Below are 23958 nucleotides of genomic sequence, written 5' to 3'. Positions count from 1 at the left end.
TATATCTTAAGATTTGTCTTCCCAACATTCTTTGGAATACTAATTCTTTGAACCTTTGATTGAGTATATTGATTTTTGTATATGAAAACTAAGCTAAATTTAACAGCATTCAGGGTTGTTTATCCATAACCTTCAACATCTACACATACACATGACTTTTTATAAAGGCAAAACACTTTATTCATTCCTTACCCCTTATAAATAGCAGTACAACATCCAGCAAATAGTACTACCAGTACAACATCAACAACGCAGAAGAAGAAGATTAGCCATTCATGGCCATTCTCCATACTTCTTTCCTAAACTTTACTTTATCCACTTTTGTTCTTTTGCTTCTCTCTTGCTGTTGGTATAAGGTCAGGGCCCATGATGAGGAGACAGTAGAGATTGCAGTTGATTCGTTGCTACCAGAAACAAAATGCATTGCATCCTCAAAAGGTATAAAAGTTTTCCCTGTCTAGTTGTTTAGATAATATGTTTGGGGAACCCTATTTATGCTCCCATTGTGTAGTTATTTGAAATAGATTTCCTCCTTCATGCAGTTCTATTTTTCCCATCAATAACCATCTCTTCATTGTAGTAAATTGTGCTAAGAAACTGGTTTTGTAGATGTTTGGAACCCATGCCAATTTTTATTTTTTAAATGGCACCACATCAGTGCCACCTCTAAAATCCTTTTTATGAAGAAACGCTTACTATTTGGTTGGGTATTTTTCCAGAAAAACGCTTATTCATACCACGCCTTAGAAATCAAGAAATGTGTGATATGAGAAAACACTCATTTTTTATGTTTTCTCATTTTTTTTATTGTTACTAGCAATATTATGCAAATGTGACATTGAAAAATGCCTATGTAACAGTAATGGTTTCAAACCAAAAAATCCATTTTCTAAATAAAAAGATATAACTATGCAACACGGTGCTGAAAAATTAGCACCCGTTCCAAACACTGCCTTTATATACATACAATAATTATAGAGGAATCAGTTGTCATCATTAACTAGAAACAACATTAATTTATACTTCAATATGCATTTTCCTTTTTCTAATTAAACATTTCAAATTTCATATTTTGGGTTAAGTGGTTCTTAAAAAACTTAAATGAAGAAATTAGATAATATCGTGCATGTAATTTTCAGAATTTGAGGCGCAGGTTTAGCGGAGGCTGATCTTGAGTTTTTTTTTTTTTTTTCCTGAAGAGTAAGAAAAATGAATCTTATTAAAAATGAAAAGGTAGGATATACAGAAATAGGCACCACCCTACCCTGGCTTAAAGGAAATTCTCTCTGCCCATCTTCTGAGCCCAGACCAAGAATTTTGCAGGAGTTGTTAGGAGGCCCATTTTCGGAGACCCTTGGCCCATTGGTCCAGTTTGCCAGATTTGGATGCGCGCCTTCACCTCTCCCAGCTTCGGCGACTGGGTCCGCCCTGAACCATTTGATCGAACATGTCATCCTCTTCTGCTCCGATGTTGTCTAAGGCCCGTTTGGTGCATCTTTTTAAAAAGATCTTTTTTTTGTTCTAACAATTAAAAGATGCATTGAGCTTTCAATATAAGATCTGAGCAGTTCGAAGACGGTTTAATCAGCCTGAAATGAGCTTTTTGGTGCATAGTTTTTTGATGGTTAGATCTTCCATGAATCAAACAAGAATAGACAAAAAATCGGTCTTCTAAACTTGTAAACAACCAAAAAACCGTACACACACCAAACGGGCCCTAGATCTTCCCCGCGCTCCTGCTTTCACCTACGCACCCCTATAGGCCATTTCTTCTCTTCCTGTCCCCTGAGATCCGGCTGGGAAGCCCCCGTTCTTACAGGCCCCCTAAGCTTTCTGAATCGTCTCTGGGACCCGTCATGATGCGCCCCTTCATCAAACCGTCGACCTCATCCTCTGCTAGAATCCACCGACACATCCTAGTTGGATTCTCTATGAGGGATTCCGGTCCTTCAACAACCAACCTAACCACAAATAGCTCCCCTGCGACCTCCACCGTAAAAGCTTTAGAAATTTTGAAATTCGCTCCCGCCCACACCAAAATCCTTACCGCCTCTAGATCTTCCAGGCACAGGTTCTCTTCTGCAACTCCAGCAAATCCTTTGGCAGCGTTTCCCACCTCTGGAAATGTCTCCATGCACCAAGCATGAAGGGGCACTCCTACACACCTAAAACCTTCACCCTCCATCTCTGTTTTACTCTGCGTTTGCATACTTTTTCCATATCTGAAGACCAACAAAATAGATTTAAGATTCTGCCCCCAGACGAAAAGGGCCTTGTTCTAGGATTCTAAGGGCCTCTAGTTCCGAATCCAAAACGAAAAGGAGTCGACCTCCAGCCAACCGTCTAATCTCTGGGTTGGTTTTGCAATTCCAGCCCTGCTATTTGTTTCTACAGGTCTAAAGACCATGACCTCTCACCTTCAAGTTCCCCAACCAAGCTTCCCTCTCCCTCACCCCCGTATCCCCAACTTGCACTCTTACACCCGCCGGAGTTACCTGGACCGTAGCTTCACCATATCCCCAACTCACACTCTTGAGGTGGTTTCCTAGTTGCTTTCTCCTTGGGGCTCAACTACTTGAGTCTCTTTGGCTTGATCCCGTTGTATTTTCTCATTTACTTTTTTTTTCTTTAAGAAATTTTTATTTATACTATAAAAATACAGTCAAAGATACATAAAAGAAAGGAAGACAAGAAAGTTGATGGAAGAAGAAACAGATACATCGATCGCCAATTAATCCAAATCCTTGTCCAATTTTGATCCGTTGGTTTGAGTACCCATTCAGGTAGCGTCATTACAGTTTCTGTTTATGAGGTGAGCCTCCTTTTCACAAACAGCTCATAAATTATGTTTGATAAAAACCCCAAAAGTCCAAAATAGTTGTTTAATTAAGCCAAAAGTAGAGCTTTTCCCTTAAATTTCTCGGCCTTTTTGGGATGACTGAGCTGAAGATTTAGTTAAATTGGTTAAGCTACTTTGAAATGCTTTAGAGACGTCATTCAAAAGAGGCTTAAACAGCCAGCCTTTCATAGGACCGGGGACCGCCAATTAGGGTTGTCTTAAATTTTTATCAAATACATATAGCTTATTGATTGTCAATGTCGACTCACCTTAGAAAGCCAAAAGTGGTAGAGTACAAAAATAAAATACGTTGAGAAAAGCTTCAAAGAAAAGAGTAAAAGTTGAAATACCAGAAGAATTTTTCACTCAATAATTAAGAGAAAAATCAATATAAAAAATTGTCTTAGCATTTCCCTAGATATTCTTTATATAGGCATATACTCTTATGGCTCCTACAAAAAAACTTCATCATCTATGAAAGCACTCCATAATAAAATCCTACTGAAACTCTTCAAAAAGAAATTTCTAATTGAACAAAAATCTGAAAATCATGATCAAATACTAATTTGGTAATTATGAACTAGAATAGAAATACTAGTTTGGTAAATTTGAATTAAGATAGAAAATTCGTATTGGCACTATCTTGGTAAATTTGAACTAAGATGGAAATTTTGTGCTGACACTAATTTAGTAAATTCGAATCAGAATAGAAGTTTTGTACTGGCGCTAACTTGGTAATTAATTACTCAGTTGGATTAGTAACGTCATCCGAGCTTCTTATGAGTCTTGGAATGGTCCCAACTTATATAGAATTTATTGGCGTTCTCCTGTACTGCATCAAAAAGCCTCTACACTTCAACCCTTCCAAGAAGGAGCTCAGGGAAAGAAGCTCAATGGAAGCTTCAGCCCTCTCAAGTAGCCCTTGACTTTGAATTATCTCCTTAATGGGAATAGAGGATTATCCTAGTGGAAATGCTTTAAGATTCTCTCAAGCATAGGTAATGTAGCTTACTAGAGAAGGTCAACTACCACTAGTCTCCCAATTAGGCCCCATTCCCTTTTCAGTAAGATACTTACCCAGGTAAGTGCATTTACCCATGTAAATAAGGCAATGACTATTTTAGCTATAAAAATCCATTATTACAAGGGGCATTTTTGTCCCATTCAAGTGTTGGCAACTTTCCCCCAAAGTAGGAAAGTTGTTTACCCACATAGGAGATGGATATCAATTAAGTGATACTTAGGAAAATAAACTTTCCCTGATTCCCACATTAATCTGAAAAAAGAACATGGGATTCTTTGGTCAATAGGAATACCAACTTTCCCCCTCTCAAAATCCAGAAAAAGAACGCCCCTTTGAGTATGTAACAATATGGAATACTACATCTTTCTTTAACGGGCTCCTGCCTACACATACAAGATTTGATAAAGAGGAAGAAGAAAAAACCAAGGAGATGCGAGAAACAATCATAGATTTTGAATCTTCCATCTAAAAAAACATTAAATACAACATATGAAACTTGGCATGTACAGGGGGGAGAGAGAGAGAGAGAGGGGAATAATGAGTATCTAATGTTTTATGGTTATATCTCCACAGTTTCAGGTTTCGACAATCATCCGCCTGGAAAGCTGCAATTAGTAGATGTAAATGGACCCTGTTCACCACTAGAGACAACTCCTAGCCTGGAGAAAATCCTCCACCAAGACAAACTGCGAGTTCGCTCTATTCATTCAATGATCAACAAACAAGACCGAGATTCCAAGGCTAAAATTCCAACCAGGTATGGTCTCCCTTTCAAATCCGAAAACTACGTTGTCAATATTGGAGTTGGCACACCAAACCAAAATCTATGGGTGACGATGGACACCGGAAGCAGCTTGAGTTGGATCCTCTGCAAACCATGTCCTAACTGTAGGGGACTCACCTTCTCCCCTTCCCGCTCTTCCTCTTATTCCAATATTGCTTGTGGGTCAGCAGACTGCTCTCAAGCCTACAGCGCCACACACCACTCTCCCGCATGCAGAGACGCTTGTATTTACCAAACTCAGTATGAAGACAGTGACCACTCCGTCGGCTTCTTCGCACGAGAAACACTCAGACTAACACCCTCAGATGTCTTCCCTGGTTTCAAGTTAGGGTGTGGCCACGATGTTAAATTACAAGATTCCACATCTGGGATTCTGGGTTTAGGCTCTCACCCTGCATCTCTGGTGTATCAGACTGCTTCTAAATTTGGAAAAGTTTTCTCTTATTGTCTGCCAAGCTCCACAAGGTCCAATGGGTTCTTGGCATTTGGCAACCAAACAGATGCCACCTCTCGAGCTGTGAGGTACATACGGTTGACATTAAACCCACAAGAACCAGACCTGTACTACGTGCCATTAATAGGAATAAGCTTGAACGGGCAGAGACTGGCCATTCCACCACCAACATTCTCAAATCATGGAACCATAGTAGACTCAGGCACAATCATCAGCTACCTACCACCTTCAGCCTACCGAATCCTTCGGAATGCGTTTCGGGCAGCAATGTCAGGCTACCCATCTGCAGCACCACCACAAGGAGTTTTTGATACATGCTATGACTTGAGTAGGAACAGGACAGTGACGATACCATCCATAAAGCTGAATTTTGGAGGAGGTATTGACATCCCGTTGGACCAATATTCGGGAGTTATTACTAATGTAGGGGCATCCAAGTTTTGCTTGGCTTTCAGTGCAAACGATGATGAAGAAGAAACAACAATCATCGGCAGTATTCAACAGAAGACTTATGAGGTGATTTATGATATTCCTCGAGGAAGGTTAGGGTTTCGCAGTGTTGGGCCGACTTGCAACTGATGAAATCCATAAGAGAGATGAAAATAATTAAATAAATAAATGATTTGATCTTGAATGGGATTTATTTTTAACAAGATGTTATTTTAATTAAAGAATGAATGAGGAAACAAGCAAATCATGAATGGGATTTGTGTTTAACAAGATGTTATTTAAGGCGTTGTTTGATTAGTCTTTTTTAGAAGATCTTCTAGTAGACCTTACAGCCAAAAGACGATGTGAGCTTTTGCATTAAGATCTTAGTAGCTTGAAGACCGTCCGGTTAAGGTGCATCTTTACACGAGAAGATGAGTTGAAGAAAAAGTGAAAAACACTATTTAGAGCTTCTCGAAAATAGCCTGAAGTGGGTTTTTTACGTATTTTTTTGGGATTGTGCCTTTCAACGACTAGATTTTTTCCCAATCAAACAGGAAAAGACCAAAATGTGGGATGTTGGACTTCTAAAAAGTTGATAGCCCACACAAAAAGATGTGCCAAATGGAGTCTTAAATAAAAATGAACAAGGAGATTTTGCCAAAATATCAACCATCTTGTTAAATTCTTTGGGTCATATTTGGTGAATCGAAATCGGATTCAGAATGGTCTATTCCCATAGTCTGTACCCTTGGTTCAAAGTTGAGATAGAAATCGGAAAGGGAATTGGAATCGGTTTGAATGGAACTCATTTCTAAGGGAGGAGAGGAAATGGCCATTCCTCAAGTGGGGGAATTCTATTCCACATTTACAGCTCTTCCACCCAACCAAATAGTTGGAATCAGGTGGTGTTAATCACAATTCACGAGGGTGCTTTGATTGGTCAAAGCTCTTTCCATACCATTTCTTTTCGTTATCATAGATTTTCCCTAACTAAAATGCTTTCTTAGACTTCGACTTCTAGTTAACAGAGAAGTATGAAGTTTTAAAATGCCTTTCGATAGTCACTAAACAAATAAAAAAAGAAAAAAAAAATCAAACAGCCCATTAACACACAAAAAAAAGTAGAAATATCATCCATTTAACAGAGAAACATCAAGCATTAACCACAATCTGCATCGAACCTGTTAAAAAATTAGGGCTCAATGAATTTTCTATTACACATAGGAAGAGAAGCCCAAAGCCAAAAGTCTAAAAACTCTTTTTTCGACTTCTGTAAAACCAACTAACCAAGTGAAGGAAGCAAAAGCTTATCCAAGCACTGCATGAGGAATGTGACCCCATAATACTTTGCCCCTCTTGCCTAAACTACCACACATTTCCACTCCAAAACAAACTAGCGTACGGGGCCCTACGTTGCAGGGGCTCGCTCATAAACTATTAGGCTCGAGCTCGATTCAAATTAAAGACTTGAGCTCGAGCTCAAGATCGGCTCGAGTCAAAAGCTTGGAAGTTCAAGCTCGACTACTTTTGGTTGTAGGTCTCTCAAGCAGCCGAGGTGCCAAGCCTGTCAAGGTGCGAAATCGAGGTCTCCCTCATCTGCAGAAGTGTCGAGATGAAGTTTCCCTAGCATGCGAGGTGTCAAGCTAAGGTCTCCCTTAGTTGACAAGGTGTCGAGCTGAGGTCTCCCTCAATTGTCGAGGTGCTGAGCCGAGATCTCCCTCAGTAACCGAGGTGCCGAGCCGAGGTCTCCCTCAGTGGTCGAAGTGTCATCTAGCTCGAGCTCGGCTCGGCTCGAACTCGACTACCTTTGAATGTAGGTCCCCTAGTAGTCGAGATGCCAAGCTGAGGTCTCTCTCAGATGGAGAGAGAGTGGCATTCTTGTAATTTATAAGGAGAGAGAGAGAGATGGCATTATTGTAATTTGCAAGAAAAAGAGAGGGAGAGAGAGAGAGAGTTGGTAGGAAAGAGAGTGGCATTCTTGTAATTTATAAGGAGAGAGAGATGGTATTCTTGTAATTTGAAAGAAAAAAAGAAAATGAGAGAGTTGGTAAAGAGTGGCATTCTTGTAATTTCTATGAAAAAAAGGCAAAAAATCATTGTAAGATTCCATTTCCCTCATCCTCAGGCTTTCTTACATACACATTTTAGCTTAATAGATTTATATAGATCAATGGAACGTTTGGTCAGACCCAAGTATTCAAGCAAGGTTTTGTAGGAAAAAAAAAAGTACTTCTAGCAAGGTTAACAAAGTTGAACCATAAATTCCTACTTATATTACAACAAATCTAAAGAAAATCTAAAGATGATCGGCAATTCCCCACCTTGCAAGCATAGCACATACACATGAGGAGAAAGGTAACCACTCCCTCTCCCTTTTTATTTGCTTAATTAAGGTCACATTTCCAAACAAATGTCTCACACAAAATATTATTAATAATAATCATAATGTTTTCAATTTAATATTAGTTGATAAGCAGTGGGAGGGGACATGTCATGCATGTATGCAAGTAAAGATGAAAATATAATTACATATATGTTAACAAATTTAACTTTTATGACTTGCTCCAAAACCAAGACAAGTAACTAATTTATAATAATATAGATAATAATAAATATTATTATTTATTTAATAATAATAAATATTATTATTGAATATTTATTATCAAGTAAATAGTAAATAGTATTATGTTATTTAAATAAATAATAATATTTTGTTATCACATTATTCAATATATTAATTAATAATAAACAATTATTTATTTCAACAAATTACGATATTTATTTATCAATATAATAATATTTTTATTTAATATTCTTTTTATTATTTGTAATATTATCAAACAGTCTACTTCCAAAGGTAAAATAGTAAACTTTACAATGTTAGATGTTGGAGAATTATACCAACTAAAACGTTATTATCTTTTCAGAGAAAGCAGAAAATCATTTTTATTTTTTTTCAGATTTCAAATCGAATAATAGCTTTTTAACTTTTCAAGCATCAAACTTTAGATTTATCAGATGTAACCTAAGTCTGGGTGACAATGCCAATTTTGGGATATTTGATTGTTGGAGAAAATGCTCATGTTTCAAGAAATTTATTGAGGATTAAAAGGTGAAACCTTACCTATTTCCATGAGAGTGTCGAACCACCATAGTGGAAGCCCTGATGATCATGGATGCTGTAAAAGATGACATGCTAGGTCATATTCTGCCTTTGACATGTACCAATAGGCCTCACAAGTGTATTAAGTCCACCAGATTAGAATGGTTGGTTTTGATTATGGACAACAGACAAGACTTACATTTTGGGGAGCTCTCACTAAAACCACCCCACAAAGTTTAACTTCACCGTGCATTCACAACAATTTAAAACTTCTAATACACCCACATTCCTTAATTTTTAAGACCGTAAAAGCACTCACCTTTACTATCTCAAGATGTGTGACTTAAGAAACTGAATCAGATGTTAAATCAGATTCTTTTTATATCTTTCCACCTCTGAAGCTACATAACTTTATATCTTTCTATTTACAAGAAAGCATATCCATTTTCTTCAAAAATTACAGGGCATTCTACAATACGAATGTTTTTGTTTTTATTTGTTTTTCACATTAGTAAAAAAAACAAAAACTTATTCTTGAACTCTGTTTTTGTTTTCAAAGGGAAAAACAATTTAATTTTGTTTTCAAAAAAAACAATACATATTTTTGGGACCAACAAAATATTGGTTTCTTAAAACAAAGACAAATATTTTAGTATAAAAATTATATGATTTTTGGAACATGATATTGAATAATCAGATGAAAACATGTTTTTTAAACTAGATTCAAGAATATGTTTTTGGTTTCAATTTTGGAAACAAAAAACACATACATAATCAAGAACATACTTCTTGTGTTTTGTTTTAAGAAACAATCTGTTTTCAAAAAGATGATTTTGATTTATTTTTGAAACCCACCAAAAAAAATCACCACATTGTAGAATACCCCCTTCATCTTAAAGAAGGGGAACATTAGACATGTATCCCGAACCTGAAAATTGGATAAATTAAAGTATGTTCCATAGGCTCAGTTTGGAAGGACTACAAATGCAAATATGTAGAGTACAAAACCTTGTATTTGGTACCGGAAGAGCTTTGATCAATCAAAACCCACCCATGAATTTTGATAATATCACCTTATTGATTGGCTAATATGTTTATGCTACTGGCTGATTGGTTACAAGTTTTTCAGATATCATGTCTTTCCGGTATCATGGTGAAATCATGTATTTAGTACATATTATATACTATGGATAATACATATCTTGTAAGTGTAATAGACATTAGGCCCAGAAAGCCTAATCTGGGCCCTATTCGTGGGCCAGGGTAGGCTCAGGCCCAAGCTTAGACTTGTATTGTATTATGAAATGAAGCCCAGTGTAAGGCCAGCTCCATACTCAATCCTAGATGCATGGCATATGGCACAGTGGCATCTTCAATCAAATCAATTATATATATAGTTGAAACACAACCAAATCAATAAATTGAATTGACAAGTTAATTTAATTTCATATATTTGTCATGGAATAAACTTCTAGGATCTTCTGAATAATTACCACATATTAATCATGGATAAGATATTCATTAAAAATAAGAAAGTGTACTATTTTGGAGCTTCTGATAATTCAAGAACATCCTCAATGAAAAGGCAATGAAACCTTTTCCATTTTTCTATTTTAGAATCATGTTAAGTTTTGAAAATTGTTTAAGGACACGACCCCTTGTCCAAAAAAAAGTTCCCAAATAACCCAAATCATCACTCATACCGTTCAATTGGAACACCACCTCACAGATGACCAACGGCTATGCCAATAGGACCGTATCCAGTCCACCCCTCCCAAGACTTCAGAACTCAGATTGCTGGGACTAATAGCCTTTATTCCTGTAGCTATCGTGGCTAAATCACAAGAAAAGAATGAGTTCGCATGGATGATACATACTTATTGAGAGTGTTCCTCAACTTGACTTAGTTTTGTTTTTCAAAGCAAAAACAACTGTCACACCAACAAAATCAATGTATTTTGATGATTTGGCAGTTTGTTTTTTTTTTTTTGAAAATCAAAACCAAGTTGCCGAACACCCCCTTAAATTGTGTTGTTTCTAGTTTCATTTTTCTGTCAAAACATACCCATTTCGAATATGTAGAATTCTTTCATAACATGATTGGAGAAGAATGGAACACCTAGAGATTAGAACTCTTCACCTAATATGGTACATAAAGAATTTCATTCCATCTTATAAACTCTCAAGTCAAGGGTTCATTTCATATTACAGGAAATTCTGGGCCTTAATTCCCATACGTGCACATATTTTCTTCTATATTTTATTCCAGGTGATAAAAATAAATTAGGGATACGATGTTATATATACACGTACAAAATCATCTTGTGAAGCCTATAATGGTAAGTAACAAATCAATGTTTCACCAACATGGTATCAAGCCTTTTCTTTCGCGCAGCGTGTTTTAGTTTCTCTAAGGCAACAAGGCCAACTTGCCTAACTCTTTCTCTCGATAAACCAATCCTGAAGAAAATTAGTACAGCATCAGTAAAATAAGTAGCAATATAATGATTTCAGCAACAAAAAGATTATTTTCCATTTATGTGAGCCTTCCTTTTTCTTGGTAGGAAGGGATAATACTACACAGAACTAACCTATGCTAGTAATGTACAAATGTTTACCATCTGCAATTCATGAGTAAGATGTTTTATTTGACTAAGCCCTAGTGCCAAATCACTAGGATATGCTTTAGCCAATTTATCCAATGTAGGCATCCAAGAAATATAGCTAATGGATGGTTCACTCTTCAAGACAAAACCTATGTAATAGCATCAAGTGTATGACATTGCCAACTACCTGAGCGAGTGTACTGCTTATGAAACAGAGTAATATGATAAATTTAGCACTCACCGTCTACTTATATCCTCCCATGTGAGGCATTCTTTATCAAGACCGTAATAGAGGCGTATTATATCTCTCTCCCTTTCCTCAAGTGTTGTACTTAGGAGATTGTTAACTTCATCCTGGAAATAATTACTCGAGTTCAGAAACATTTCCACCATTTGGTGAATGATGTGTGAAAAAAATAAATAAATAAAAAGCTGAACTACAAGAACAAAAGCAAAGATAGAATAGGCACCAAAATGTGAGATAAACAGAAGGAAACTTTCAATTAGTGTCAAGGATCAATTTCAATGTTTGACAGATTCATTTTCTTTACAAAAAAGGGGAAGATTAGTTTTATATATATATATATATATATATATCAATTGACAAGTACCAGGAGAAAAATCTCATTAATAAGCAAAAGAACTATGAAAAAAAGAACTTGACCACGCTGAATCTTTGCCACCACCACCACCAATTATGATAATTAAGTAAGAAAAGACAATAAAAATGGCAACAACAACAATAGTACTAGTAGCAGTAGTCAGTAGTAATAGTACATTGAGAGATAATATGTCCAATGATGATCAACGACAAACCAGTGTGGAATGATTTGGAGTAAGGTAAAGGGCTCTATCATAAGGATGCTATCTAAGATGGTAATATTGGAACTAGAAGCTTATGCTTTAACAAAAAAAAAAAAAAAAACATGTGCACTTGAGAAGTAAAATTCATGAATCTGCCCAAACTAGTGGTATAAGGAGTGAATAAATGATGATCAAAAGTATAAAATGGATGTGGCTAGGTTTATCCATATGTGGTGTTTACACCATATTCACGCATTAAATGCATAACACCGCCATGTACCTATGGTATCATAATTAAAGATTCTATTGTTATCCTATTTTGAAAACTACCTTGTGGTTTAAGTTTTATCCTTGTTTATATTTCTATTCTCTTCTTTTCTGTTTCCTCTTTACCTTAAGTGACCATTCATCCACTCCATGCCAGGGGTTGTTCTCAAGACGATTGTCTGCAATATACTGCAAATTAATAGAATTATGGTCAGCAACAAGTACCATGAGTGGTATGCAACTGTTAACCAGAACCACCTTCTTTGAATGATTTAATTGGTAATTTTAAACATACACTATGAAGGGTTTCCCTCGGAAGACCATTTAGAGAAGGAAAGGCCTCTCTATCAAGTGAAAAGACCTTATTGACTGCCTGCATTATAACCTTTTTCGTAAGAACAGGAAACAAGATTAATAATATCAAGATAATTACATGGTAGCAAGGAAAAAGTATAGAATATTTAGTACCTCTGTAGCATTTCTAACTTTCTTCTCAGACATATTCAGGCATTCAGCAATTCTCTGGAAATGAAATGATATATGTCAAACTCAAAAGTAATAAAAAACTAGGACTGAATGAGTTCGTATAGAAGCAGAATGATGCCATGTATCATATTCCACAATTGAAGTTCTAGAATCAACTAATTACAACCGCTGCAGTAATTGTGGAAAAAGAAAGACAATCAGAAATGAATCAATTTAACATAGAAAAGGGTAGTAGTAGACTTACATCTATTGAAGGAGTAATGCCTTTTTCTGCCAACCTAATTTTTGCATTCCTAATTAAGCATAACCTTTCATGCAAATGTGTTGGCAATCTTAGAGTTCTGGAGTTTTCAACCAATGCTCTTGAAACACCCTAACAACAAACAGAAGCATATATTGCTGTAAGTGTAAGTTTGCCAGAACAACTGGATAAGCCATTATACTCTGTTCTGTATGTTTTCAAATATTTAGACCCATAGATCAGATTGAACATGAACTACAAAGCCAACGCCTTACATACTTTTCTCCTTTTATATGTTAAGTTGTTAATAACAATGATTATTTGAGTATACATGATTGACCAACAGAAGTAGACCAATGTCCAGTTAATAATAGAATGACTTCTAAGATTCAGATGTTCCTCAATGTCCTTTTGATATCACAGAGGTTCACCTAATAAGTCTATTGTTGGAAACCACTGTTATAGATCCATTAGTGGACAATATCCAGGTAACCTATGTCCAAAATTAACACCCAGGCTTACTAAACAATCATAGTACTCAAGGCAACCAGGCAAGCAAAGTGAGAGCACAGTGCATTGTTAACAAGGAGTTTAGGCCATGGTTCAAAGTATCGATACGCCTCTGCGTGTCGGCAGAGGCGTACCGGTACTTAGATACACACTGAAATACATTTTTTTTTTGTTTTTTTTTCAAATTTTGGTTTTTGGGGAGTTAAAAAAGGGTTTTTTTATTAAAAAAGGGTGGGTTTTTTTATTAAAAAGGGTGGGGTCCCAAAACACCTGTCACTTGTAAACAAGTGTTTCGGGACCCAAAAGATACGATACGATATGCCCGACATGGGGTGTATCGTATCGATTTTTTGAACCTTGGTTTAGCTAGTACTTGGGCATTGTCTAATCTACAAACCAACCCCCAAAAGTGCCTATACCTTCCATCCATGTTGACATCTTAGAATTTCCTAATTTTCCGTAATATTAGATTTAGAAAAAATAATGACAAAATGGTAAAATCTTGGGCTGTCAAGCATGAGAACCTAGGTTCGAGCCTGAGAGGGGCCACTTTGTGCAAAAAATGCCAAACGTTAGGACAGTATCCAGTGCAACCCTCCCAAGACCCCAGGTAGCCGGGACCAACATTGGGTAATGGCCTTTTTTAATGACAAAATAGACATTAAGAAATCTAGTGATTTGAAAGAATAATTTAGAGCAACTTAGCAGCATAAGATAATAGCATCTTTCTGGTTAATATCATGTTATCAAACATAAAAACAAATGATATATTTAGCATGGCAAGTTAGTAATATACAAATTCAAAATTAATATATATATAACATTTTACTTATGTGATTAAAATGAAAAAAGATTTTACTTTTTTAAGTAAAATTGTTGATACTGCTTCTTCAAGCTGTGAACATGTAAACTCATAAAATAATAAAGTTATCCTATTCCTTTATTATATAAATGGTGATATAATGTGCCATACATACACCATAAAAACCTTATGCCAAATCAAGCTCACACTATTAGGCAAATCTAGGAATGGTTAAACTATCTGTCTTTAGAGCTCTTTGCCACCAAGTCATCACCCGGTGGCCTGGTGGCTTTCATAATTAAGCAGATGACAGTGTAACGAGTTATGCTCATGCATTAGATGAGTTGTTTATGCATCAGTATGACATTGCCATTTAATTTTACATAAAGCTTGTATAGAAACCTGTCTATGGTTTCATAATAACCTCAAGTAATTTGCTTAGTTTATTTTCCCACAATGAAGGATAATATTTAATCTCACCTGCCGTATCCACCAATATACATAAGTTGAAATTTTGAATCCCTTGGAAGAATCAAATTTCTCAATCCCACGGAGTAATCCAATCAAACCACCCTACATTCCAAAATAAGTTATTCATAAGAAAATGACCCCCAATTTTTTGCCACAAGTACAATGTTTGAGAAGAAAATTAAAATGTTTTGAAAAGGGGAAAAGGAATTACTTACCTGAACAAGGTCAGCCATTTCAGCCCCCATATTGTCATACTTTTGAGCAATAGACATGACCAAACGAACATTGCTCATTGTCAGCTTTTCTCTTGCCAAGGAACACTCTATGACTTTCGATTGCAATTCAGCACGAGATATCCTCAAGGACGAAGCAAGCTGCTCATCAGAGGGATCACATCCCAATCTTTCCTTCAATCTTGAATTTCAAAATTTTATTAGATGAAATTTCGTAGGAAAAGCAATTGATGATAAGATTAATTCTTTACAATGATATTTACATCTTTGGTCAATGATCACCAACTCCATGTAATGCTAAAGTACAGAAAATATTGTCACCAAAATCAAACCAAGAAGTAGATCAACAACATTTATCATCAATTTATAGGATGTTTTGTATGTTTCCCTTTATTAATTTTTGAGAATAAGAAAATATTGATTCAGGATCAGAACCCTGAAAAAAAAAGAATGAAAAATAGTTGCTCCTGCACAGCCCCTTCTAGCTTGGAAATGGACCTACATTTGGACGTTTTTGGTTCTAAGGGTCTTTATTTGGCCTTGGTATGACCAAAAGCTAAAGTTGAAACTCAGGGTAGGCACCAAATGGAGATGCACATGGACTTCTTCAAGCACAGGCAGAGTAGAACCCCCTTTTTGCTAGTAACTTCTCACCCTTCTAAATATAAGATATTCTTCAAAAGATAAGAACTACAACTAACTCTTATATACAAATCAAGAATTTAAGACCCTAGCATGAACTTGTTTGGGCTTGCCTCAAGGGACTTGATCAGGGGTCCAGGGGTGGAGCCTCTAGCCCCAACCACCATGTTTGAAGAATCACAAAACTTAGCTGAGGCACACTAAGCATGCACCTTTTCAAAGGGGCTGCCCCTGGACCTAGACAAGGTGCATAGGGGTTACAGGACATTCTTTGCCAATGTTTAACTGTTTGGAAATGTTTAAAAAAACTAGACTGAAGATCATACCATTTTTCTCTCCAGGTGATGGTATGACAGTTCAACCATTCAGGTTGAATAGGTCAGACTGCGACATCATTAGAATGACTTCGACCATATGATTACGATATTAGGTTATTCTATGAAACCCTAGAAAGGGAGGGGGAAGAGAGAGAGAGAGAGAGAAAGAGAAAGGTCAAAGAAGACAAAGGACAGAGGTTATTCTCTTAAATGACACCCTCCATCCACTGTTGACCACCTATATTTTTTTTCAATTTTCTAAATTTTGTTAATCCATGGTAAAACCTTCTATACCTTAAGATCTTTCAATCTCCCATCTTTTTACCTCTTTTCAGATGCTGCAGGAATTGAGCTTTCATGATATTATATATTTGAGACATATTGAGAATTATGAAACATGCTACACATGTTCACTTCATAATCATCATCATCATCATCATCATCCAAGCCTTATCCCAACTATATGGGATCGGAAAGCATGTTACCTATGAGTCAATAACTGGTTCAAAACATTAAAGCACTGCTCTTAGGCTGTGCTTGGATTCAGCAGAATTGGAAATGCAGGAGGTAAAGGAAGTTCAGGTGGATTGCAGAATTACTACCCCCCTCTCCCCCAAACAATTTCAAAATCCACCAGAAGGTAGGAAAACTTGGCAAAAAATTGCATTCATTTCTTGATTTTCATTGGGCTCTCTTTCAGGAACACAGCCAAAACGATACATAGTGGATTTGTAATTCCCTTCCCACCATGTTTTTCCATCTATCCCAATCCAGATACAGCTTAATAGCTACTTATTCCTATCAGTGAATTTCCATTGATCTGCTAATTGTGAAGAGGGGGGAGGGGGGGGCAAAGTATGATACAGTGCAGACCTTTAAGGACTAGAAAGTGTAGGACCCTTGTACTTGGGGATTTTTCTTTACATAGCCTACCCTAATGTTTCCACATCATATGGATAGCTGATGCAGTGAATCTGAAACATCTCTCAGATAGGGCCATAGGGGTTCGTCTGGATTTTCCATCTGTTAACTCCACATAAAATATCAGCCCTAAAACCAACCATTTTTTAAGCTTGTCATAGGTGATGCCACCCAGTGAAAGCTTCAATCATTCTTTTTCCACTTAAAAATAATGACCAGGGAAAGTGCATGGAAGGAGCAACTGGTGGATGCGTTCTCTAAATGGTTTATTTAGCAAACTCATGTGTGTGTTTGTGTAGACAGATAGAGTAAGAGAGAACTAAAACTTAATATCATCTTCATTAAATTACAATACCAAAATCCTATGGAAATGTGAAAGTACATTCAGGAAGTTTTTTTTTTAAGAAAATAAAATAGAATGATATCGTGCAAATGGTATTTTCCCTACAAAGTAATTGTTCCACCATGTATGTCTTTCCAAATAGCACAAAACCATCAACATGCTACAAAACAATAACCTAGAAGATTCAACAAGAAATTAAAGATACAAAAGCAGAAAATCGAAAAGAATAATGTCATATTTTTCCAAAGACATGAACATACCTTAGTTTGTGTTCCTCTAAGGAAAGACCTGCTTTGATTTTTTTTGACAACTGCACAACTTCAGCATGGGTCAGCAATTCTTCACTTATAACACCCTTCACATAGCCATAGTGGCTCTTCAGCAGCTCTGGACTGACCATTGAACCAAGCTGCTTTCTTTTAGTTGGTTGCATTATAGAATGTTTTGGGCTCAGACATGTCCTCCTTGTACTTGTTCTCCGTTGTCGAGCAGATACACCTGAGCGAGTGACCTGTATCTTCTTGTGGGTTTCTTCTCCTGGTGCACCATCAGTTATAGTTTGCTCAAAGGAAAGGTTCCACTGCTTCTCCAGCAAAAACTTCTGCAACAAGAGGAGAGCGTCTACAGAATAGTCAAGATCTGTGTTTTCCTCCTCTAAAAGGCCAGAACTCTGTAGCCACACATCTGCAGTTGATGGAGTAGACAAAGTATTCACGTGTTCTTTAAGAGCCCTAATAGACTGTATGTGTTGGTTAGATGGAAAGCTGTCACCAAAATTAGAAGATTTCCTTGCAATTATCACATTCTTGGCTGAAGTTGCCTGATATTGTGCTAATCCATGATCATAGACAGAAAGAAGTCTGTCTGTAACATCAGAGTAATAAAAGGTGGAATTCAAAAGCCTCTTCCCTGCACTTAACCCAATAACTGCAGCTGTAGCCATTATAGGGCTTCTTATCAATTATGTGCATTACCATCACACTCTATGAAGATTCCTGAGCTTGAACCATGTGATTTAATTGTCAGGTTATACAAGTGCTACTTATATCTGAATGAAATAATATTTTTTTCTCCAGAAGCTGCCTGGAGCACTCTGTCAAATCTCTGGAATAGAAAGAGAAAAAGGATTATCAGATTACATTTGACTGCTTTCACAATATTCTTTATATTGCAAATATGCACAACTTGAATAAAGACCAGAGTATTTTCTGTGAAAGATGAACAATTTCTTCATCAAAACTGTAGTGAAAACGCTAGTTTCTACCATCATAACACTTTGCAAATTAAATATCAGGACATGAAGGTGTAAGGTATATATCCATGAGTTCCATCAAGAATTTCTGGGTAGAAGTAAAGCTGAACAGTTTTCATGCTCTTCTGGCTTATTTACTATCAGAAAAAGAAATGATAACCAGTGCATACTTGAATAACAATTCTGAAAGCCTGATACATGTTTTTTGAGATGGTTCAGAAGAATTAATACTTCAGATATGCTTCAGGTAGAAAGGAAACTTAAGACTGCAACCAAAAGAATTTGCCTCAACTTTTTGTTCTTTGTAATTCTCACTTTTGAGATGTTAACAGAGAACCATCAAATAGAAGGTCCGGAGCAATAGCTATTTCAACAATTCCTGATGTTCCATCTGGTTCAATAGGGCTACATTACTCAGTTTCCATATTTGTTCCTTTCTTGATTCCATTTTTAGTATATAGATAAACATATGGTGATTAGAGGCCAATGCTTGGTGTAATGGTAAAATCTAAAGCTGACAAGTCTGAGAGCAGCCACTTAGTGCAAGAAAAAAGAAAGATAAACAAAAATGCCAAAGGTTAGGTCCTTAACCAGTCTACCCCTCCCAAAACCCAGATAGCTGGGAACAACATCAGGGAATGGCCTTTTTAGATATTGATATGGTAACTGCAAGGAAGAAAAATAAGGTTTCTGCATTGAAGCATTATGGTGGAACCTTCAAGGAATAAAGTTATAGAATCTCATAACATCCGAAAAATCAAAAATATAGCAATGGAGTGTGCCTTTACCAATGTCTCACAATGTATGTTGCTAAAAAATTTACAAGTAGCACATATTGATTATTTATAAAAGATTTATCCATAAGTACCCTAACCTATAAAAGCTTTTATGAGCAGAACATATATTTAATTACCATCTTCTATATCATTTGGATTTTGGAAGGATAATCAACTCAAAGTACTCTATGGAAAGGAAATGGGATGGTCCAATAAGCAGAAACAATATGCTATTTTAATCACTGTCAATCTGTTGATAAATATTGACATATTTGGCAAACACAGCAGCATGTTTCACTTCCAATTTATGTTTCTTCTTATTTGTGGTTTTCCGATTAATTTGGAAAGAACCCAACATAACCAAAAGCAATAAACCACCAAAACTAGAATACTTGGATGTAAGCTCGAGCTTGTAATTCCTATATAACATTCTCTAACATGAGATTGCGGTAGATTCTTCAGACCGAAAGATTTCAATTCAACAACTCAAAGAAAATAAGAAAAAATTAGCAGAAACACGAAGGCAAGAAGATCGAACGAACAAACTGAATAACTAATACAGGAAAACTATGGAAATGTGTTAAGGCGTACCTTTGAGAGAGATAGAGAGAACGTCAGTTGAGACTTGAGTGGAGAAGAGTTGTAGCCACTTGGAAGGCGGTGAAAGCTAGAACGGAAATTGAAATTTTTTAAATGAAATATCAAAAATCGCTATTTCGTATGGCCTATGGGGGTTTTAACGGATTTTTCTAAATTTATGGATATCGGAGGAAGAGAGTTCATTGGCTGGAAGAGATATTGGGCCCACCGCCCTCTCTTGTGGTGTACAGAGCGCCATGTCCTGTAATTTGATCTCATATTCGGTCCCCATTGGCGAGTCGCGAGTCGCGACACGCGATCCCCAGAACAGAAGGATCGGGACCCGGATTTGAGAAATGCGATGTTGATGAGAGCTGCTAAGGCCGTGACTCAGGGGTGCTCACGGTTCGGTTAATCGGATCGTGGGTCTTTTTTAACCGAATCGGTAGTATCGGTTTTTGGAAAACCAGCAATTGGAATTGAATCGAAATCAATCGGTTAATCAGTTGATTGATTCAGTTAACCATCATTCATCCGTTTTTTGGTTTTTTAGTTTTTATAATAATATTATAAAAATATATATAACAAAAATTATAAATATATAAAATTATATTTTAAATAATATATAATATATTATAAATATATATTTATATATAATACATATTTATTAATTTATACTATATATAATGTATATATATAATACATAAATATATAGACATATATAGAAATATATGTATACCAGTCGGTTCGATTAATCACCAGTTTTTTATGTTGATTAGCCGAAACCAATTTGATACCTTCGGGTTTTTTTTTGTTCACCCCAAGCCGTGAACCACCCACGCGTCACGGACCAATCGCCCAAATAACATTGTGATCGGGTTGGATCGATGTATATCATCTGATTGGAATATTGTATGAGGTCCACTAATAGCAGATCTGGATGTTCACGGGTTTGGACCCGGTTTTATAGCTTCTCTTGAGAAGAGCAATACCAAGTAGGCAAGTTGGACACACTTGACTAGAAGTGATAACCAGTCAAGTATTATGGGACGATATGATCCATTGTTTAATTGGTCCAGTCAAGTATTATGGAACTATATGATCCATTGTTTAATTGGTCCTACCGTAGAAAATGAATCGGGTCACTCCCCGATAGATTTGCATATCGGGTCAGGTCCGGTTTAAGTGTTCAACCCCAGTTCTAGGGGTGAACAAACGGTTTATTTAGTTAAAAATCAAATTGAATAAACTAAAATTTTAAATGAAAAATTGAATCAAAATTGAAATATTGAAAAAACAAAATCGAAATTTTTTATTTGTTTTCGATTATTTTGGTTAAAATCGAATTTTAACACTATATATATTAAAAAGTATATATTATACAACACATATAATAAATTATATATTGAAATATATAATATAATCCAATATAATATATATTATATGTTAATATATATAGATAATAAAGTTCAGTTAATTCGGTTTTTTTATTAACCCAATTCCCAAACCTGACAACTGAAATTTTATAAAATTAAAAAAAAAAAAAGAACCAAAAAAAACAAAACCAAATTTTTCCATTTTAAACGAATAATGCTCGTCCCTACCCAATACAACCCGATCATGACATTGGATTTGGACTATGGGTGGTGGTGATCATTTCATATCCTGAAAAGCAAAAACCCTGCAAACACTTTACAGGGAGCTTTTGCTTTTAAGAGATAATGGGCTGGACCATTTCTAACCCGCCTTGGACTGTAAATTTCCAAGCAGCTTGGGTTTTGTGCTCATAGCAATTCAGGCCCAGAAATTTGGACGATGGGCTTCGGTCCAATATTTCTGACCCGACCTGATTTGAAAACATGTGCCAAAACCTGGCCCAGACCTAGACTTGTCTTTGAGGTCCAGTGTCTGGGCCCAGGCTACAGCCCTTATATTGTAAAGGGATCTGCTCCTCATAGAGCGCACCTCATACCGATTTCACAGCCCCATCTCATCTTGTATTGGGTACATTTTCCCATAAATAATAAATACAAATACGGAAGATATTCCTGATGTGCAGTCAAGACACGCTATGAAATCGATATAAGGCATGCTATATGAGGAGCATATCCAGACTCCTTATAATAGGTGCTAAACCTAACGCATGGCCACATCTAACTACGGGTGCAATTCAGATCAGGTTGATTCAGGTTGAGGTGCGGGTGCGGGGCATTGGTGGCACTTCAATCTAGTTCGAGCCTCAATCCAATGAACCCAGCCCAACCTCAGAAATTAGAATATGTAACTCGGAAACAGGCCAAATGTCCTGTATAATTGGGTCGAGTCAGGAAGGTCACAAAAATCTTATTATTATTTAATTTCACAAAATTAAAATTATATCAAAATTTAGGGGTTTATTTTACTAAATCTCTTGACAGTAAAATATATTCCTTGTGCAAGGTGTGTGATGAAGAGGGTGTGTTTTACTAAGGAATATATTTATTTTACTAAAAGTGATGAAGAGGATATATTTCAAAGTTATTTATTCATAAGAGTAGTTTATTTTACTAAACCTCTTCACAGTAAACTAAAGGGAAAATTGCAAATTAGTATCATATACTTTGAGTCTAGTCTTACCTTGGTCCATGGACTTCAAAACGTGTCAATCCAGTACCTAAACTTAAAACATGCCAACTTAACACCTACCATTAACCAATTGTTAAGTGACATATGAAAAGACACAAATGTCCTTCGGGTGTAATGGTGAACATTGTTTTATTTTAAAGGGTAATTTTGACATTTCTAAAGTTTTAAGTCACACATGATGTAATGTGATACACATAACTAACGATTAGTTAATGGTAGATACTAAGTTAACACATTTTAAAGTTTGGGGACCAAAATAAAACTAGACCTAAAATACAGGATACTAATTTGCAATTTTCCTTAAAGTAAACTATAATCAAGAGGCAATAATAATTTATAAAAGTTAAGAATAAAATTCAGTAAAACAAAAAGAGAGTAGAAGACATCTTAAAATATTTCATTACATGCAAATAGATACAATTTCAAACCTACCACAACTAAAAATTAAATATACCAAAGACATATATCAACTTTATAATTTATGGTTGGAAGAATGCTAATTAAAATATGGGCGAGGGCTATTGCTCGGTTATAGAGAGTAGAGAATTCCTAGAGTACCATTTATAAATTATTCCCACATTTATAACAATAGAGTACCATCGCCAGGGAGATATACGCAATACGCAGCTGTAATGTCTCGTGGGATAGGGATGTGGGGAACAACTGGTGCGCAGCAAATCCGAGCCCCCTCTTATTACCACAACATATATAAAAGTTATTTTCAAAACTTTGCATAAGGGCATCCATGCCATGCCCAGGGTCTCAATTTTCATGTTCTTTTGTTCCTAAATTCTTTATAGGACTGCATGTATGACATCCTTCCAATAATTCTTACGTTATTCTTCTAGCATGCATCCTCTATAATATTGGAGTAGCATGTCCTTTAAGGGTCTGTTTGGTTTATAATCGAAATTGGAATTTTTTTTTGGAATAGGAATGACGTATTTCTATAGTCTGTTTGGTTCAGACAAAAGTGGGATTGAGAATTAGAATCAGCAGAAGGAGATTTTATTCTCAAGGAAGGGGCAAGGAATGGCCATTCCCTCAAATGGGAGAATGCCATCCCAGCAAGAATGAGAGTGAGATTCTAATTCTCTCTAACTAAACAGCTGGAATCAGAATAACCCATTTCCAGACCCATATTCCTGCAAACCAAATGGGGCCTAATTAAACACATTCTTGCATTATAAGGAAAAAAGCAAACAATAAAAAATAAAAGAAATAGGAAAAAACAAAAGAAAGAAAATAAGAAAATAAAAAAATAAAAAAAACGTTTCTTATCCGCAACAAGTTCCTTGGCATCAATAGAATGAAGACTAGAACATGCCTATGATTTGAAAGACCATATGTAAGTGGATGACCCAAAATATAGTCCTAATAAAAGCTCAGCTTTTACTCAATCTCTCTCCAAGTCAGTCTTACAATGTGCAATGATAATGTTAGCAGA

General features: G+C 36.1%; 2 protein-coding genes across 2 annotated transcripts; one reads left to right on the top strand and one right to left on the bottom strand.

The window, feature by feature from the left end:
- Positions 1–251: 251 nt before the first annotated feature.
- Positions 252–5807, top strand: LOC104604079 (aspartyl protease family protein At5g10770-like). Its single transcript, XM_010268311.2, has 2 exons — positions 252–438; positions 4437–5807. Exons 1-2 carry the CDS (start codon positions 276–278, stop codon positions 5678–5680), a joined length of 1407 nt encoding a protein of 468 aa, XP_010266613.2. The 5' UTR covers positions 252–275; the 3' UTR covers positions 5681–5807.
- Positions 5808–10771: 4964 nt separating this feature from the next.
- Positions 10772–20036, bottom strand: LOC104603917 (RNA polymerase sigma factor sigA-like). Its single transcript, XM_010268085.3, has 10 exons — positions 19899–20036; positions 17540–18383; positions 15039–15237; positions 14833–14925; positions 13044–13172; positions 12782–12835; positions 12609–12686; positions 12440–12502; positions 11484–11596; positions 10772–11096 (listed from the first exon to the last, which is right to left on the bottom strand). The coding sequence occupies exons 2-10, from the start codon at positions 18220–18222 to the stop codon at positions 10988–10990; spliced, it is 1521 nt and encodes a 506-aa protein (XP_010266387.1). The 5' UTR covers positions 18223–18383; positions 19899–20036; the 3' UTR covers positions 10772–10987.
- Positions 20037–23958: the final 3922 nt, after the last annotated feature.

This window comes from Nelumbo nucifera, chromosome 3 (assembly GCF_055504915.1).
Source record: "Nelumbo nucifera cultivar China Antique chromosome 3, China Antique-T2T, whole genome shotgun sequence".
Classification (NCBI taxonomy): Eukaryota; Viridiplantae; Streptophyta; class Magnoliopsida; order Proteales; family Nelumbonaceae; genus Nelumbo; species Nelumbo nucifera.
This window is presented reverse-complemented; position numbering and strand designations above follow the sequence as displayed.